The sequence below is a fragment of the Cyrtonyx montezumae genome, unplaced genomic scaffold, assembly GCF_038088225.1.
Source record: "Cyrtonyx montezumae isolate F1298 unplaced genomic scaffold, pur_monq_1.0 scaffold_48, whole genome shotgun sequence".
Lineage (NCBI taxonomy): Eukaryota > Metazoa > Chordata > Aves > Galliformes > Odontophoridae > Cyrtonyx > Cyrtonyx montezumae.
In genome coordinates this window covers 1,191,152-1,205,504 of record NW_027072054.1, presented here as the reverse complement: position 1 = coordinate 1,205,504, position 14,353 = coordinate 1,191,152, and the positions used below count along the sequence as shown (strand labels likewise).

The 14,353-nt window shown below is 51.6% G+C and overlaps 4 protein-coding genes across 4 annotated transcripts; 2 read left to right on the top strand and 2 right to left on the bottom strand.

Annotated features, from left to right (window-relative positions):
* Positions 1-612: 612 nt before the first annotated feature.
* On the bottom strand, positions 613-4,985 carry LOC136055821 (feather keratin 1-like). The gene is made up of 3 exons (XM_065747697.1): positions 4,905-4,985; positions 1,652-1,804; positions 613-1,294 (listed from the first exon to the last, which is right to left on the bottom strand). The coding sequence occupies exons 1-3, from the start codon at positions 4,983-4,985 to the stop codon at positions 959-961; spliced, it is 570 nt and encodes a 189-aa protein (XP_065603769.1). The 3' UTR covers positions 613-958.
* A 296-nt stretch (positions 4,986-5,281) lies between these two features.
* LOC136055779 (feather keratin 1-like) lies at positions 5,282-5,942 on the top strand. The gene has a single exon (XM_065747661.1). The coding sequence runs from the start codon at positions 5,282-5,284 to the stop codon at positions 5,594-5,596; it is 315 nt and encodes a 104-aa protein (XP_065603733.1). The 3' UTR covers positions 5,597-5,942.
* Positions 5,943-8,153: 2,211 nt separating this feature from the next.
* Positions 8,154-12,430, bottom strand: LOC136055820 (feather keratin 1-like). Its single transcript, XM_065747695.1, has 3 exons — positions 12,350-12,430; positions 9,107-9,259; positions 8,154-8,749 (listed from the first exon to the last, which is right to left on the bottom strand). Exons 1-3 carry the CDS (start codon positions 12,428-12,430, stop codon positions 8,414-8,416), a joined length of 570 nt encoding a protein of 189 aa, XP_065603767.1. The 3' UTR covers positions 8,154-8,413.
* A 189-nt stretch (positions 12,431-12,619) lies between these two features.
* Positions 12,620-13,387, top strand: LOC136055745 (feather keratin 1-like). The gene has a single exon (XM_065747616.1). The coding sequence runs from the start codon at positions 12,727-12,729 to the stop codon at positions 13,039-13,041; it is 315 nt and encodes a 104-aa protein (XP_065603688.1). The 5' UTR covers positions 12,620-12,726; the 3' UTR covers positions 13,042-13,387.
* The last annotated feature ends 966 nt before the right edge of the window (positions 13,388-14,353 follow it).

The following is a 14,353-nucleotide window of genomic DNA, read 5'->3' as shown; positions in this document are numbered from 1 at the left end:
TCACCAGTCTGAGCAGGTGTCGTTTAGAACAGTCTTTAGCAAGAGACTTGGACTGGACCATCTGCAGAGACCACTTACAACCCCTCCATCTCTGCTTCTGGAAATGATATCATAGCATTGTTTTGTCTCTTGCAGAGCAGTCCAAGCACAGCGTCAAGGCTCTCTCCAATTTCTCTCCAATCAAATCCACTATGCTGGGGAAGGGGAGCTGTGGGGCTGAGGCATCACCTGGGCAGCTGACCTGAAGAGACTCAAGGGATATTCCAGACCACTAAGTATTACACTCAGCAGTAAAAGCTGGGGAAAAGGAAGGAGAACAAGAGAGTCTTCTCCTGAAAACATCTGTCCTCCCAAGTCCTATGACTATGGACTCTCTGCACTCCAAGGCACGGCTGAATATAACCCGCTGATGAGAAAAAGAACATACGTTCCTTCCATGCAGCCTCTGGTTTTCTCCCCGTTTCACGTTCCTTGGATTATCTTCATCATGTCACAACGCGCGAACCCTTCCTTTCCATGAAGTTCTCCCCTGACATGCCTTGCCAATTGTTAGGAAAAACTGTCAGAAGCGCTTCCCAGAATGACCACAGGAAAATAACACAGGGGCAATAATTAGGATGCAGTTAAATTTAATAAGGAAAAAGAAACGTCATATATTGAGGAAGCACAAGGAACAGATAACAGTCAACAACACAAATAGCCGGTGGATGCACTGCCATCTGTCCATGTGCCCTTGCCACTGAGGGAGAAGGGCCAGCAGTCCCTTTCTGGGACTGACAGTCCAGCGAGCAGATGCTGAGCAGCAATGTCACAGGAAGAAAAACATCGATGGAAAAGGGGAAAGGCAGACATGGATCACATTTTCAGTGCGATCAAGCTGGCTCCAATGCTCTTTCTCGAGTCACACAGGGACTTTGTGGACCCTGGGGATTTTTCTCGTGGGCCACCAGCAGCAGCTTTAGCAGGGGAAGCACCTCCTGCTGCCGTAGCGGCTGCCGAAGCCGGAGAAGCCAAAGCCTCCAGAGTTGATGGGCACACCCTCAGAGCTGAGGATGCTGCCAACGGCAGCGGAGGTGGAGGATCCGACGGCGGTGTTCTGCGGGAAGGAGCTGAGGATGGGTCCGGGCAGGGTCACCACCACGGGAGAGGGCTGGATGGCGACGTGGGAGTCCTGGCACTGCCTGACACAGGGCTCATTGCAGCTGTTGGCCAGCGGGGTGGGGCCGCAGGGCTGGCACGGCAGGCGCGGCAGGCACTGGTCGTAACAGGACATGTCTTGTGTGTGGAGGGGCACCTGTTGGAAGATGGGGTTGAGAGGAAACAGATGTGAGTGAAGAGCGGCCTGGCATAGAAGCCTGAGAGAGCCAGGGCACAGTGCTGTCTTGGGATATGGAGGCTGTGTGAGGAAAGCCATGGTCTTATACTGCTTCCTCACAACTGAAAAGAAACAATCAAGAGTAGCCAGGCACAGGCACGTCAATGCCTAGCCCGCAGCTGAGGAGACACCTCTGTCATAGTGAGCATCTCTCCATGACACACGTGCTACTCCCTTTCCATCAAATGGGGATAGCTGCTTTCCCAGAATACAACATCATATGAAGGCAGACAAATCCCAGAAGAAAAAGAGGTTGAGAAAGGACTTTGGACTCACCTTGTTACCAGGGAGATGGAGGTAAGAGGAGTGGATGACTGAGTGAAAAGTTGGGCGCGCTTTTATACCCATGCTGGTTTGCCCCAGGCCTGCAGTCACTCTACGCAGGCAGTAATTTTCCAAGAGACTCACCCCAAATGCAAATTGTCCTTGCTAATGGCACAGGTTGGGCTTTTGTTTTCCGTCACCAGTGCCATTTCATTTCCTTGTTTCTGACCTTCATGTATTGACCGTGGAGAAACCTTTCAAGTTCCAGCATGACGCGCGTAGTGAGTTTCCCCTGCAGAAACACATCACTACAGGTAAACGACGCATCCCAATTGCTGGAGGCTTTCTGCGCTACAGGCACAGCAGGTGTGCCTGGGGAAATGTCACGACCTTATCTGTAACCACTTTATGAGCAAGGAAGGCATATTCTCCTTCCAGTGTACCCTCCTTCAATGCATCCGGAGCCTTCTTTGTATGAGGACTGTTCCTGCCCTTCTCCAGCTCTGCCCGTTCCCTGCAAAGGCCGTTGCACACAGCTTATTGTTCTAGGAACACACTCGAGTGTTTCCTTGACTGATGATTCCACTCTCGTGACAGTGTCTTTGTCATCAGCCAACTTGTGCCATTATCGATTGCACATAACGAGAACATTGCCCTCCAGTGCAATCCGCTTATTATGCAAAAAGCCCCATGAAATCACATCTGTCCTCTTGAGCAGACTGCTCTGCAGAGTTTCTGGACAGCAGCGCATTGTGGCCTTTCCTCTCAGGGATGGAGTTTCCGTATGTGAGGAGCATACTTGATTGCGTTGTGCTCTAGCCTTCTGACTACACGCCTGCTGGGGAGACATTGCACCGAAAGGTTGGCTCGTGGCCAATCCAAACATTGATTCAGAATTGACACGTGTCTGTAGAAACTGTTGAGGGAGCTTGGCTTCTGAAGACGTTCGCTTTGCACCCTTGGACAGCGTCCCAGCTCCATCCGTGTCTGCAGGGCAGGGAAGTGCTTTGTTCATACAGCGAGGATGGCTCGCCTGCTTCATGGCATCGGGGAGATCTTTTGTAACTACGGCCTCCTTGCTCACATCCATTCCACAAACACCTTCAGCTATGTAAGAAGTCGAGGTCCCACCAGGCCTTGCTTATTTGAGGGAAGGTCACATGCCTCTCCAACGGAGCGTTTTGATCACCAGGCGGAGCAGGTCTCGTTTAGAACAGTCTTCAACAGTTTCACTATGGCCTTCTTATTGAGGAGAGTGTGAAAAGCCTTTCTGAGCTCCAGCAAGAATGTTCTCTTCGAGTGCACAAAGCTTTCTCTTTCCTTGTAGGCCCTTAACAGCTTGATCAGCAAAAGTCCACGGGACGAGGCCAAGGGATGAGGCCATACTCTTCTCAACAGTGTGTGGCGATAGCACAAGGGGAAATGTCCACAAACTGGTGCACAGGAAGCCCCGCACAAATGTGCATGGGAACTTCTTCCCAGTGCAGTGATGGAGAACTGGAGCAGGCTGTCCAGAGAGGCGATGGAGTCTCCTTCTCAGGAACTGTTCAAGACCCGCCTGGACGCCTACCTGTGCAAACTGCTCTAGGGGGCCTGCTTTGTCGGGGGCGGTTGGACTAGATGATCTCTGGAGGTCTATTCCAGCCCACACAGTTCAATGATTCTGTGATCCTGTGATCAGACCTTGACATCTCCATAATGAATCCACGCTGGCTGCTGCAATGAATACATTCACCCTTCATGAGCTGGGAAATGGTTTTCAGGAGGTGCTGTTCCATCAGCACGGTAGGACTGAGCCATACAGAGCAGTTGTCCCATTGTTCCTCCTTCCTGGTCTTCTTAAATGGGAGTGACATGCATTTTCCCCCCAGTCTTTGGGTCACTTTTCCCAGTCACCAACCTTTGTTTACTAAGACTGAACAGCTCCCTCAGTCTTCATAGGCTCAGCTCATCGTGGGATGGATAAGAACAGTGTGCTAAAAATCATAATGCAGTCTGTTCCAGGTTTTCTTGACCGAAAAGTGTATCTTGCTAGCTCCATTTTTTCCGACTGCCCTCTGAGCCGTGGGATTCCTGATGACCACTCATGGAGGGCAAGAAATTAACAAAGAAGACAGACAGTACCTCAGCATTTTCAGTGTCCTCATTAACCAAGTCTCCCGTTTACTTGAGGAGAACACTCACACACTTCCTAATTTTCCTTTTCCCGCTGAGATCCTCGCTGAAGGCCTCAGCGTTGCCCTTGATGTCCTTTGCGAGACTGAATTCTATCAGCCTTTGAGCTTTCCTTCTTTCAACCGTGCCTGCATGGACACTATGGCTTTATTCCTCTCAGGTTACTCACCCGAGCTTCCATCCTCTAGGGGCTTCATATTTTTGTTTTTGAGTTTAGCTAACAGCTTTCTTTTCTCCGTTTCAGGCCTCCTGACAACTTTACCTGACAGCCTCCTTGTTGGGATACCTCACTCCTGAGCTTCCAGGAGACCATCCTTGAGTACTCATGAATTTCCTTGGTTTGCTCTTCACTCCAGGGTCATGTCTCACAATATTCTACCACGTAAATTCCTGGAAATTTCGAGGTCTCATCTGCAGAAGTCCAGAGATAGGTGTCTTCTTCCCTGCCGTTAGAACACTGAACGCTACAGTTTCATGGACACTGAAGCCAAGGCTGCCTTTCACATTGGCGTTCAACACAAGCCCATCCTTCTCAGTGTGGATGCTGTCGAGCAGTGCTGCTCTCCTTACAGCTCCCCTGTCATTTGTAGACGGGAACGACCGTCAAATCGTAAAAGGAATCTCCCTATTTGCTAATGCCTGCTGGACTGTCGCTCCATCAGCTACCGTGTTGGCTGGACATCTGGAGCCTGCAGCACAACGGCCAGTAGCTGTCTGATTTGCGTGAGAAGAAGGGAGCAGGGAGAAGCACGTGGCACATTGGTAAGGAAGAGAAGCCTTAGGTGCTTGGCTGCAGATTGTAGAGCTGTCAGGATTTGGTTCTCATCTAACTAAGCAAGTTTCCAAGCATTCCTTGGATCTCTCCCACCAGCACATGAAAGAAGTAACCATGGCAAAATAGACCCGACAGAAATGAGGAAATGAAATGGCAGAGTCAGGGGAATGTAAACCATCAGCTGTGCCACTAGGAAGGCTCATTTGCATTTGAGGTGAGTCTTTTGTAAAATTGCTGCTTGCTAAGAGTGACTGAGTGCTGGCCTGAGGCAGCACACAAGCCACAAGCAGTATAAAAGTGGGTGCATCTCCTCACTCTCTCATCCACTTCCCTGGCCCACATCTCCCTGGGAACGAGGTAAGTCTGAAACCCCAGCATCAGGCCTTCTTCCTCCATGATCTACCCGCAGATGCAGGAGGCTTTATCCTACTCTGAGTCTCAGCGTGGCAGCAAGAACTGGGAGACGGAAGGGGGCAGCGAGTGAGGTGTCTTGGCAGAGGTGTTTCCGGAGCAACAGGCTAGGCTGGGGGCTGCCTGTGCCTGGCTGCTCTCGGCAAGGCAGAGGGGGAGGCAGGGAACAAGAAGAAGATGGGTGCAAACAGGCTCAGTTTCCCCAACCAACACTGTGCTTCTCTGTCTCCTCTTCCTCTGCATGCCTTTTGCCTCAGCAGTTTCCCCTGCAGTCACAAAACATGTCCTGCTACGACCAGTGCCTGCCGCGCCTGCCGTGCCAGCCCTGCGGCCCCACCCCGCTGGCCAACAGCTGCAATGAGCCCTGTGTCAGGCAGTGCCAGGACTCCCACGTCGCCATCCAGCCCTCTCCCGTGGTGGTGACCCTGCCCGGACCCATCCTCAGCTCCTTCCCGCAGAACACCGCCGTCGGATCCTCCACCTCCGCTGCCATTGGCAGCATCCTCAGCTCTGAGGGTGTGCCCATCAACTCTGGAGGCTTTGGCTTCTCCGGCTTCGGCAGCCGCTACGGCAGCAGGAGGTGCTTCCCCTGCTAAAGCTGCTGCTGGTGGCCCACGAGAAAGATCCCCAGGGTCCACAAAGTCCCTGTGTGACTCGAGAAAGAGCATTGGAGCCAGCTTGATCGCACTGAAAATGTGATCCATGTCTGCCTTTCCCCTTTTCCATCGATGTTTTTCTTCCTGTGACATTGCTGCTCAGCATCTGCTCGCTGGACTGTCAGTCCCAGAAAGGGACTGCTGGCCCTTCTCCCTCAGTGGCAAGGGCACATGGACAGATGGCAGTGCATCCACCAGCTATATGTGTTGTTGACTGTTATCTGTTCCTTGTGCTTCCTCAATATATGACGTTTCTTTTTCCTTATTAAATTTAACTGCATCCTAATTATTGCCCCTGTGTTATTTTCCTGTGGTCATTCTGGGAAGCGCTTCTGACAGTTTTTCCTAACAATTGGCAAGGCATGTCAGGGGAGAACTTCATGGAAAGGAAGGGTTCGCGCGTTGTGACATGATGAAGATAATCCAAGGAACGTGAAACGGGGAGAAAACCAGAGGCTGCATGGAAGGAACGTATGTTCTTTTTCTCATCAGTGGGTTATATTCAGCCGTGCCTTGGAGTGCAGAGAGTCCATAGTCATAGGATTTGGGAGGACAGATGTTTTCAGGAGAAGACTCTCTCGTTCTCCATCCCTTTCCCCAGCTTTTACTGCTGAGTGTAATACTTAGTGGTCTGGAATATCCCTTGAGTCTCTTCAGGTCAGCTGCCCAGGTGATGCCTCAGCCCCACAGCTCCCCTTCCCCAGCATAGAGGATTTGATTGGAGAGAAATTGGAGAGAGCCTTGATGCTGTGCCTGGACTGCTCTGCAAGAGACAAAACAATGCTATGATATCATTTCCAGAAGCAGAGATGGAGGGGTTGCAAGTGGTCTCTGCAGATGGTTCAGTCCGAGCCTCTTGCTAAAGCAGATTGCCTGCAGTAGGTTGCAGAGGCAAGAGTCCACGAGAGTTCTGAATATGCCCAGAAAAGTCGACTCGACCACCGCTCTGGGCATCCTGTTCTTGTTCTCTGTGTGTCCATGCTGTTCTCTTTTCACCGGGGGTTTCTGAGTGAAGTTGCAGGTGAAGACATTCTCCCCTGCTCTGCTAGAACATCCATTTCCCAGAGCTGGTGCTGCTCAGGCAAGCCCACAAGCAACTTCACATCCTGTAAATGAAGTTCAACGCTTTTTGTTGCTCAGGATTCCACTCGATGTATGTCCTCTTTTGAGTCACTCAGTCTAGAGGGCTCTCAAGCTGCCTATGGGCTGGAAGGTGCAGGGCCAAAGATAGCTCGTTTTCCTTTCTTCCTACCGGGTGGGGTAATAGTTGTTACCTTCCTACTCAAATCCACGGGAATGTGGTGTTGTTTATCCTTTTATTGTTCCCAGAAGAAAATGGATTTAATGTCAAACGTGGTCTTCAGATGAATTTGGATGATTTTACTCAGTATCTTAAAATCTTCTAGGGATCATTTTTTCTGCGTCCCTTCTCTGGATGTGCTCCACCAGGTCTATGTCTCTCCAGTACTGAGGACTCCACAGCTGGATGCAGTACTCCACTTGAGGCGTCAGCAGCACAGAGTAGAGGGGCAGGATCACCTCCCTCAGCCTGCTGGTCATGCTGCTTTTGATGCAGGTCGGGATACGCTTGGCTTTGTGGTCTGTGAGGGCACATTGCTGGCTCACGTCCAGCTTCCCCTCCACCAGCACCCACAGGTGTTCTATTTTTGTCAGGGCTGCTCTCAATCCTTTCATCCACCAGCTGCTATCGGTAGTGGGGGTTGCCTCGACCCAGGTGTAAGGCGTTGCATTTGGATTTGTTGAACCTCACGAGGATCACATGGGCCCACTGCTCAAGACGTTCAAGGTCTCTCTGGATGGCATCCTGTCGCTCTGGTGTGTTGACCGCACCACACAGCTTGGTGGCATCAGAATACTTGCTGAGGGGGCACTCAACCGTACTGTCAATGTCTTTGACGAAGATATTAAAGAGTATCGACCACAGCATTAACTGCTGCGGGATAGCACTCATCACCTATCTCCATGCAGATGCTGAGACACTGAACACCGCTCTCTGGACTCAATCCTGCAACTCTGGCTCCTCACTCAGAGGCAGCAGTGGCATGGCCATCTCATGCAGGACGTGCACTGCATCCGAGAGGGCACGTCAGGTCAGAGAGGGAGTGAAGCTGGACATGAAGGCCAGGGACACTGTGGGAATGGTGGATACCTGTTTCACTTGGGATTGACAGTACTCTCCTGAGGGAGCCACCTGCACACTGTTCCAGGTTACTCCTGCTGGGGAAAAGGTGAAGGGTCCACAGGTGCCATAAATGCTTGTTGAAGTCTGCAGAGCAGCTGACATCCTGCTGGCACGTGGTGTGTGTGTGCAGAGTAGAGAGCGTGATGCAGAGACACAGACGTAGACGCAGCACAATTTTATTGAGCCAAAAGAGGGGAACAAAGTTGCTCCAAGGGGGGGGGGCCTAGATGCAGAAAAGAAACCGGGGACGGAGACCACAGTGAGTGGCCACTGTGCACATCCCAGCATCTGACCATCTGCCTGTTTCCGCCCAGGGAGCAGAACTGTCGTGTCTTCCCCTGGCTGGATTACAGGGGTTGACAGACGAGAGTGGTAGAGGAGACAAGCATTGCGTCTGGAGGAAGAGGAGAGAGTTGAGGAGGGGAAAGGCAAATATGGACAGTGCTCTAGGAGAATGAATGCTGGCCCTGTTCTTCTGCAATAGATAGTGGTCCATGTTATCCCCAGACTTCTGGGTCCTAGGAGATAATTCTCGTGGGCCACCAGCAGCAGCTTTAGCAGGGGAAGCACCTCCTGCTGCCGTAGCGGCTGCCGAAGCCGGAGAAGCCAAAGCCTCCAGAGTTGATGGGCACACCCTCAGAGCTGAGGATGCTGCCAACGGCAGCGGAGGTGGAGGATCCGACGGCGGTGTTCTGCGGGAAGGAGCTGAGGATGGGTCCGGGCAGGGTCACCACCACGGGAGAGGGCTGGATGGCGACGTGGGAGTCCTGGCACTGCCTGACACAGGGCTCATTGCAGCTGTTGGCCAGCGGGGTGGGGCCGCAGGGCTGGCACGGCAGGCGCGGCAGGCACTGGTCGTAACAGGACATGTCTTGTGTGTGGAGGGGCACCTGTTGGAAGATGGGGTTGAGAGGAAACAGATGTGAGTGAAGAGCGGCCTGGCATAGAAGCCTGAGAGAGCCAGGGCACAGTGCTGTCTTGGGATATGGAGGCTGTGTGAGGAAAGCCATGGTCTTATACTGCTTCCTCACAACTGAAAAGAAACAATCAAGAGTAGCCAGGCACAGGCACGTCAATGCCTAGCCCGCAGCTGAGGAGACACCTCTGTCATAGTGAGCATCTCTCCATGACACACGTGCTACTCCCTTTACATCAAATGGGAATAGCTGCTTTCCCAGAATACAACATCATATGAAGGCAGACAAATCCCAGAAGAAAAAGAGGTTGAGAAAGGACTTTGGACTCACCTTGTTACCAGGGAGATGGAGGTAAGAGGAGTGGATGACTGAGTGAAAAGTTGGGCGCGCTTTTATACCCATGCTGGTTTGCCCCAGGCCTGCAGTCACTCTACGCAGGCAGTAATTTTCCAAGAGACTCACCCCAAATGCAAATTGTCCTTGCTAATGGCACAGGTTGGGCTTTTGTTTTCCGTCACCAGTGCCATTTCATTTCCTTGTTTCTGACCTTCATGTATTGACCGTGGAGAAACCTTTCAAGTTCCAGCATGACGCGCGCAGTGAGTTTCCCCTGCAGAAACACATCACTACAGGTAAACGACGCATCCCAATTGCTGGAGGCTTTCTGCGCTACAGGCACAGCAGGTGTGCCTGGGGAAATGTCACGACCTTATCTGTAGCCACTTTATGAGCAAGGAAGGCATATTCTCCTTCCAGTGTACCCTCCTTCAATGCATCCGGAGCCTTCTTTGTATGAGGACTGTTCCTGCCCTTCTCCAGCTCTGCCCATTCCCTGCAAAGGCCGTTGCACACAGCTTATTGTTCTAGGAACACACTCGAGTGTTTCCTTGACTGATGATTCCACTCTCGTGACAGTGTCTTTGTCATCAGCCAACTTGTGCCATTATCGATTGCACATAACGAGAACATTGCCCTCCAGTGCAATCCGCTTATTATGCAAAAAGCCCCATGAAATCACATCTGTCCTCTTGAGCAGACTGCTCTGCAGAGTTTCTGGACAGCGCATTGTGGCCTTTCCTCTCAGGGACGGAGTTTCCGTATGTGAGGAGCATACTTGATTGTGTTGTGCTCTAGCCTTCTGACTACACGCCTGCTGGGGAGGCATTGCACCGAAAGGTTGGCTCGTGGCCAATCCAAACATTGATTCAGAATTGACACGTGTCTGTAGAAACTGTTGAGGGAGCTTGGCTTCTGAAGACGTTCGCTTTGCACCCTTGGACAGCGTCCCAGCTCCATCCGTGTCTGCAGGGCAGGGAAGTGCTTTGTTCATACAGCGAGGATGGCTCGCCTGCTTCATGGCATCGGGGAGATCTTTTGTAACTACGGCCTCCTTGCTCACATCCATTCCACAAACACCTTCAGCTATGTAAGAAGTCGAGGTCCCACCGGGCCTTGCTTATTTGAGGGAAGGTCACATGCCTCTCCAACGGAGCATTTTGATCACCAGGCGGAGCAGGTCTCGTTTAGAACAGTCTTCAACAGTTTCACTATGGCCTTCTTATTGAGGAGAGTGTGAAAAGCCTTTCTGAGCTCCAGCAAGAATGTTCTCTTCGAGTGCACAAAGCTTTCTCTTTCCTTGTAGGCCCTTAACAGCTTGATCAGCAAAAGTCCACGGGACGAGGCCAAGGGATGAGGCCATACTCTTCTCAACAGTGTGTGGCGATAGCACAAGGGGAAATGTCCACAAACTGGTGCACAGGAAGCCCCGCACAAATGTGCATGGGAACTTCTTCCCAGTGCAGTGATGGAGAACTGGAGCAGGCTGTCCAGAGAGGCGATGGAGTCTCCTTCTCTGGAACTGTTCAAGACCCGCCTGGACGCCTACCTGTGCAACCTGGTCTAGGGGGCCTGCTTTGTCGGGGGGGTTTGGACTAGATGATCTCTGGAGGTCTATTCCAGCCCACACAGTTCAGTGATTCTGTGATCCTGTGATCAGACCTTGACATCTCCATAATGAATCCACGCTGGCTGCTGCAATGAATACATTCACCCTTCATGAGCTGGGAAATGGTTTTCAGGAGGTGCTGTTCCATCAGCACGGTAGGACTGAGCCATACAGAGCAGTTGTCCCATTGTTCCTCCTTCCTGGTCTTCTTAAATGGGAGTGACATGCATTTTCCCCCCAGTCTTTGGGTCACTTTTCCCAGTCACCAACCTTTGTTTACTAAGACTGAACAGCTCCCTCAGTCTTCATAGGCTCAGCTCATCGTGGGATGGATAAGAACAGTGTGCTAAAAATCATAATGCAGTCTGTTCCAGGTTTTCTTGACCGAAAAGTGTATCTTGCTAGCTCCATTTTTTCCGACTGCCCTCTGAGCCGTGGGATTCCTGATGACCACTCATGGAGGGCAAGAAATTAACAAAGAAGACAGACAGTACCTCAGCATTTTCAGTGTCCTCATTAACCAAGTCTCCCGTTTACTTGAGGAGAACACTCACACACTTCCTAATTTTCCTTTTCCCGCTGAGATCCTCGCTGAAGGCCTCAGCGTTGCCCTTGATGTCCTTTGCGAGACTGAATTCTATCAGCCTTTGAGCTTTCCTTCTTTCAACCGTGCCTGCATGGACACTATGGCTTTATTCCTCTCAGGTTACTCACCCGAGCTTCCATCCTCTAGGGGCTTCATATTTTTGTTTTTGAGTTTAGCTAACAGCTTTCTTTTCTCCGTTTCAGGCCTCCTGACAACTTTACCTGACAGCCTCCTTGTTGGGATACCTCACTCCTGAGCTTCCAGGAGACCATCCTTGAGTACTCATGAATTTCCTTGGTTTGCTCTTCACTCCAGGGTCATGTCTCACAATATTCTACCACGTAAATTCCTGGAAATTTCGAGGTCTCATCTGCAGAAGTCCAGAGATATGTGTCTTCTTCCCTGCCGTTAGAACACTGAACGCTACAGTTTCATGGACACTGAAGCCAAGGCTGCCTTTCACATTGGCGTTCAACACAAGCCCATCCTTCTCAGTGTGGATGCTGTCGAGCAGTGCTGCTCTCCTTACAGCTCCCCTGTCATTTGTAGACGGGAACGACCGTCAAATCGTAAAAGGAATCTCCCTATTTGCTAATGCCTGCTGGACTGTCGCTCCATCAGCTACCGTGGTGGCTGGACATCTGGAGCCTGCAGCACAACGGCCAGTAGCTGTCCGATTTGCGTGAGAAGAAGGGAGCAGGGAGAAGCACGTGGCACATTGGTAAGGAAGAGAAGCCTTAGGTGCTTGGCTGCAGATTGTAGAGCTGTCAGGATTTGGTTCTCATCTAACTAAGCGAGTTTCCAAGCATTCCTTGGATCTCTCCCACCAGCACATGAAAGAAGTAACCATGGCAAAATAGACCCGACAGAAATGAGGAAATGAAATGGCAGAGTCAGGGGAATGTAAACCATCAGCTGTGCCACTAGGAAGGCTCATTTGCATTTGAGGTGAGTCTTTTGTAAAATTGCTGCTTGCTAAGAGTGACTGAGTGCTGGCCTGAGGCAGCACACAAGCAGTATAAAAGTGGGTGCATCTCCTCACTCTCTCATCCACTTCCCTGGCCCACATCTCCCTGGGAACGAGGTAAGTCTGAAACCCCAGCATCAGGCCTTCTTCCTCCATGATCTACCCGCAGATGCAGGAGGCTTTATCCTACTCTGAGTCTCAGCGTGGCAGCAAGAACTGGGAGACGGAAGGGGGCAGCGAGTGAGGTGTCTTGGCAGAGGTGTTTCTGGAGCAACAGGCTAGGCTGGGGGCTGCCTGTGCCTGGCTGCTCTCGGCAAGGCAGAGGGGGAGGCAGGGAACAAGAAGAAGATGGGTGCAAACAGGCTCAATTTCCCCAACCAACACTGTGCTTCTCTCCCTCCTCTTCCTTTGCATGCCTTTTGCCTCAGCAGTTTCCCCTGCAGTCACAAAACATGTCCTGCTACGACCAGTGCCTGCCGCGCCTGCCGTGCCAGCCCTGCGGCCCCACCCCGCTGGCCAACAGCTGCAATGAGCCCTGTGTCAGGCAGTGCCAGGACTCCCACGTCGCCATCCAGCCCTCTCCCGTGGTGGTGACCCTGCCCGGACCCATCCTCAGCTCCTTCCCGCAGAACACCGCCGTCGGATCCTCCACCTCCGCTGCCGTTGGCAGCATCCTCAGCTCTGAGGGTGTGCCCATCAACTCTGGAGGCTTTGGCTTCTCCGGCTTCGGCAGCCGCTACAGCAGCAGGAGGTGCTTCCCCTGCTAAAGCTGCTGCTGGTGGCTCACGAGAAAGATCCCCAGGGTCCACAAAGTCCCTGTGTGACTCGAGAAAGAGCATTGGAGCCAGCTTGATCGCACTGAAAATGTGATCCATGTCTGCCTTTCCCCTTTTCCATCGATGTTTTTCTTCCTGTGACATTGCTGCTCAGCATCTGCTCGCTGGACTGTCAGTCCCAGAAAGGGACTGCTGGCCCTTCTCCCTCAGTGGCAAGGGCACATGGACAGATGGCAGTGCATCCACCGGCTATATGTGTTGTTGACTGTTATCTGTTCCTTGTGCTTCCTCAATATATGACGTTTCTTTTTCCTTATTAAATTTAACTGCATCCTAATTATTGCCCCTGTGTTATTTTCCTGTGGTCATTCTGGGAAGCGCTTCTGACAGTTTTTCCTAACAATTGGCAAGGCATGTCAGGGGAGAACTTCATGGAAAGGAAGGGTTCGCGCGTTGTGACATGATGAAGATAATCCAAGGAACGTGAAACGGGGAGAAAACCAGAGGCTGCATGGAAGGAACGTATGTTCTTTTTCTCATCAGCGGGTTATATTCAGCCGTGCCTTGGAGTGCAGAGAGTCCATAGTCATAGGATTTGGGAGGACAGATGTTTTCAGGAGAAGACTCTCTCGTTCTCCATCCCTTTCCCCAGCTTTTACTGCTGAGTGTAATACTTAGTGGTCTGGAATATCCCTTGAGTCTCTTCAGGTCAGCTGCCCAGGTGATGCCTCAGCCCCACAGCTCCCCTTCCCCAGCATAGAGGATTTGATTGGAGAGAAATTGGAGAGAGCCTTGACGCTGTGCCTGGACTGCTCTGCAAGAGACAAAACAATGCTATGATATCATTTCCAGAAGCAGAGATGGAGGGGTTGTAAGTGGTCTCTGCAGATGGTTCAGTCCGAGCCTCTTGCTAAAGCAGATTGCCTGCAGTAGGTTGCAGAGGCAAGAGTCCACGAGAGTTCTGAATTTGCCCAGAAAAGTCGACTCGACCACCGCTCTGGGCATCCTGTTCTTGTTCTCTGTGTGTCCATGCTGTTCTCTTTTCACCGGGGGTTTCTGAGTGAAGTTGCAGGTGAAGACATTCTCCCCTGCTCTGCTAGAACATCCATTTCCCAGAGCTGGTGCTGCTCAGGCAAGCCCACAAGCAACTTCACATCCTGTAAATGAAGTTCAACGCTTTTTGTTGCTCAGGATTCCACTCGATGTATGTCCTCCTTTGAGTCACTCAGTCTAGAGGGCTCTCAAGCTGCCTATGGGCTGGAAGGTGCAGGGCCAAAGATAGCTCGTTTTCCTTTCTTCCTAC

Bases quoted from the DNA above. Each gene is read 5' to 3' on its own strand.
- LOC136055820 (XM_065747695.1), bottom strand. From the start codon at position 12,430: ATGGAGGAAGAAGGCCTGATGCTGGGGTTTCAGACTTACCTCGTTCCC. The intron at 9,260-12,349 runs GTGAGGAGATGC...CTGTGCCATTAG, and splicing joins CCAGGGAAGTGGATGAGAGA to CAAGGACAATTTGCATTTGG. The intron at 8,750-9,106 runs GTGAGTCCAAAG...ATCTTCCAACAG, and splicing joins TCCATCTCCCTGGTAACAAG to GTGCCCCTCCACACACAAGA.
- LOC136055821 (XM_065747697.1), bottom strand. From the start codon at position 4,985: ATGGAGGAAGAAGGCCTGATGCTGGGGTTTCAGACTTACCTCGTTCCC. The intron at 1,805-4,904 runs GTGAGGAGATGC...CTGTGCCATTAG, and splicing joins CCAGGGAAGTGGATGAGAGA to CAAGGACAATTTGCATTTGG. The intron at 1,295-1,651 runs GTGAGTCCAAAG...ATCTTCCAACAG, and splicing joins TCCATCTCCCTGGTAACAAG to GTGCCCCTCCACACACAAGA.
- LOC136055745 (XM_065747616.1), top strand. From the start codon at position 12,727: ATGTCCTGCTACGACCAGTGCCTGCCGCGCCTGCCGTGCCAGCCCTGC.
- LOC136055779 (XM_065747661.1), top strand. From the start codon at position 5,282: ATGTCCTGCTACGACCAGTGCCTGCCGCGCCTGCCGTGCCAGCCCTGC.